The 2,810-nt window shown below is 33.2% G+C and overlaps 1 protein-coding gene across 1 annotated transcript; it reads left to right on the forward strand.

Annotated features, from left to right (window-relative positions):
- Positions 1-1,811: 1,811 nt before the first annotated feature.
- On the forward strand, positions 1,812-2,802 carry LOC116351253 (the record flags this gene model as incomplete). The annotated part of the gene is made up of 2 exons (XM_031783333.1): positions 1,812-2,008; positions 2,266-2,802. A coding segment is annotated over exon 2 (520 nt), but the record flags the coding sequence as incomplete, so codon positions are not given.
- Between the last annotated feature and the right edge of the window lie 8 nt (positions 2,803-2,810).

Raw genomic sequence — 2,810 nt, forward strand, 5'->3', positions numbered from 1 at the left:
TAGCCATTGGACGGTTTAACAACATCTATAATTTACATCAATTGACCAATCTGACAGCACTAAAGATCGGTTTAGGGTATGAATCGAATGTCGCTGATATGGAGCTGTTGGCAAACAGTCTTGTGAAACTTGAACGTCTTTATATTAAAAATTATAAAAGCGTCGATTTCATTTTGCCATTCGTTTGTCACTCGTTGAAGTTGAACAAAATTAAAGTGAATTCATCGTTTTACAACGATGGAGCTATGAATTTGAAAATGTTGAATGAAGAACGCACCAAGTTGGCCGGAGCACGAAAAGTACTGATTTATGCAACTGACGACATTTTCTTGTCCACCAAATGGGAGACCAAAAACGGCGACACCAATTTGAACTTAATCGAGATTCGACGTTGGGCCTTGCGCGTATGTAATGACCAACAACCATTTTTTTAAATTCTATTCACAATATTTTCAGATAAATTTCAAATGAACTAGAAAACACTCGAATCTATTAAAATATCGTAAAATTAAGCCATAGTTGTAATAAAAAAAAAACTAGATTTGTTTGTTATAGAATTAAATTTTTTGTTTAATCATAATTAACCTAGAAATTAACGTTAACGTGATGTGAAATACACAGAAAGAAACAATTCCACATGTCTTATCAGTAAATTCTTTAATAAAGTGAACTCAAACCAACCAAAGGTCTTTATACATCTTTTATTTATTCAAAATTTATTTAAATTACTATTAATTTTATTCTTTTCTCGTACAATATCTACGTCAAACTACTTTCCACCAAATTTTAATTAAATTAGTTACAGATCACAGATCTCTTTACTCAGTTTAATCAGTGATCATTCATTCTAAGATTAGATCCTAGATAAGTTGGCACCTAGCCATCGATAAAACTCAAGGAGAAAAAACAATTATATCAACCAAGTTGCAAGGTTTTGATGAAAAGAATGAGAAAGTGACACACGAAACCAAGTGCAATGTCATACGCACATCATTTGGTCCAAAGAAAATAAATTTGGTGTTGCACATGCGCACTCACAGAGGTTTTCAATGCTATGACTGTGCAAAACAATTCAATCAAAAGGATTCTCTCGAACTTTATTCCATTGTTTCCATTGTTTTACTGGATTCCAGCAAAAGATCAAAAGAGATGATCATCAAATGAAATGCAATCGTCGAATTTTCGAATGTCATCGTAGTGGCGAATCATGTGGAGGGAAAAAGTCCAATTTCTTACAGCACATACACGATTTAATTGGAAATCAAATTTAAACACACACCTCAAGCGCAACCACAAGAAGCATTGCCAATCAATTGTTTCAAATTAACATCGAAAAGGCAAAAGCAAAGTCTCTCGAATCTCAATCAAAATCAGAAAAATTCTAACCTCATTAAAAATCAAGCTCACAATAATGTTTCATTTGAATGAAACTGAAAAACCGAAAAATGTCATTTGCAATTGGGAAAAATTCAAATTTAAAATTTTCTTCATTGTTTATGCGATTTATTGACATATTTTTTCTTCTTCGTATTTAAAAGGCGTAAATGGTGGAATTTTCTTTTGGGTTAGTGGAACTTGTAATTCAACATCACCAACACTTTAGCGACATCTACTTTGCATCGTCTATTGAAATGAGATCAATGCGCATTCAAAAGAAAGAGACGCCACCAATATGTTGATATAAAACACACCGTTGTTGACTGCTACTGTCTCGTTTGCGCAATGCTGTGTATTGAACAACTACAACCTCACATCATTTCCATGAAAACGAGGCGACGTTCTTTTACTTGCGAACATTCAAAGGAGAAACACGTCACACAAGTTTGCTCATTTCTTCTTCGACGCCATTTTTTAATTAGCGAAAAAGTTCAAAATATTCCACATAAATTACAGTTTTTCATAGATTTGTACTCATTTTTTCGGCAAAAAACATTTACTGAAATCTTTTTGGAACTTGGTATTACTACAGTAAATTTGTTGAAACGACGTGAATTTTGATCGGTCATCGGTAAGTAACGCATCGTTTGCTTTATTATTACAAATTACAATTTCAATCCAAGAAAAGATATAGTTATTTTAGCTATAATAGGCATCAATTTTTCGAAAACTTAGTGACAACAAATCAATATTCACTTATCTAAATTAAAATTTATGAATGATTAATTGTTGGAAAGAATTAAATAGTTTTGGATTAAAAAAAGGTTTATGTAATATATTTTTGCGAAAAATATTCAATTTCTTGTCCTATTCTACTTTGTTACCCAGTTCTATTCTCTGAGGTCATGGATCATCCACAAACGAAGCAAAAGTTATCCCACCCAGTCGGTCGAGATGGCAGTGAAGATGCTGGCGCTGGTCCGTCAAATGTGGAATCGTCACCAAAAATATTCAAACTAAGCATTGATTGTATGGACGAAATATTTGAATATTTGTCGCTGAAAGATTTGCATTCATTTGGACAAACATGCAAGCGGATGAATAAAGTGGCCGGCGAATATTTCAAACAAAATTACTCATCGGTTCAAACATGGTTCAACAATGGCAATGGAATTCGAACGTATTATTCGGACAAAGATGGAGTCAGGTTTCAATGGATTAAAATATCGGGCTTCAGTCAATTCATACCAAGCATTTTAATTGTTGATGGCGATTTCAATTATATTCAATCTCGTGTAAGTGACTTTGAGTCAGTTGAACGCATTTCCATCGAACTTTCAATCATTGACATCGAAAGAATTAAGTTTATTCAACAATTGTTGGGCAAACTAGAAATGGTGGAACTCTTCCATTGTTCGATTGACGGTGATCTT

The sequence above is a fragment of the Contarinia nasturtii genome, unplaced genomic scaffold (assembly GCF_009176525.2).
Source record: "Contarinia nasturtii isolate CC-2019 unplaced genomic scaffold, AAFC_CNas_1.1 Cnas_scaffold_5016, whole genome shotgun sequence".
In the NCBI taxonomy this organism is placed as follows: domain Eukaryota; kingdom Metazoa; phylum Arthropoda; class Insecta; order Diptera; family Cecidomyiidae; genus Contarinia; species Contarinia nasturtii.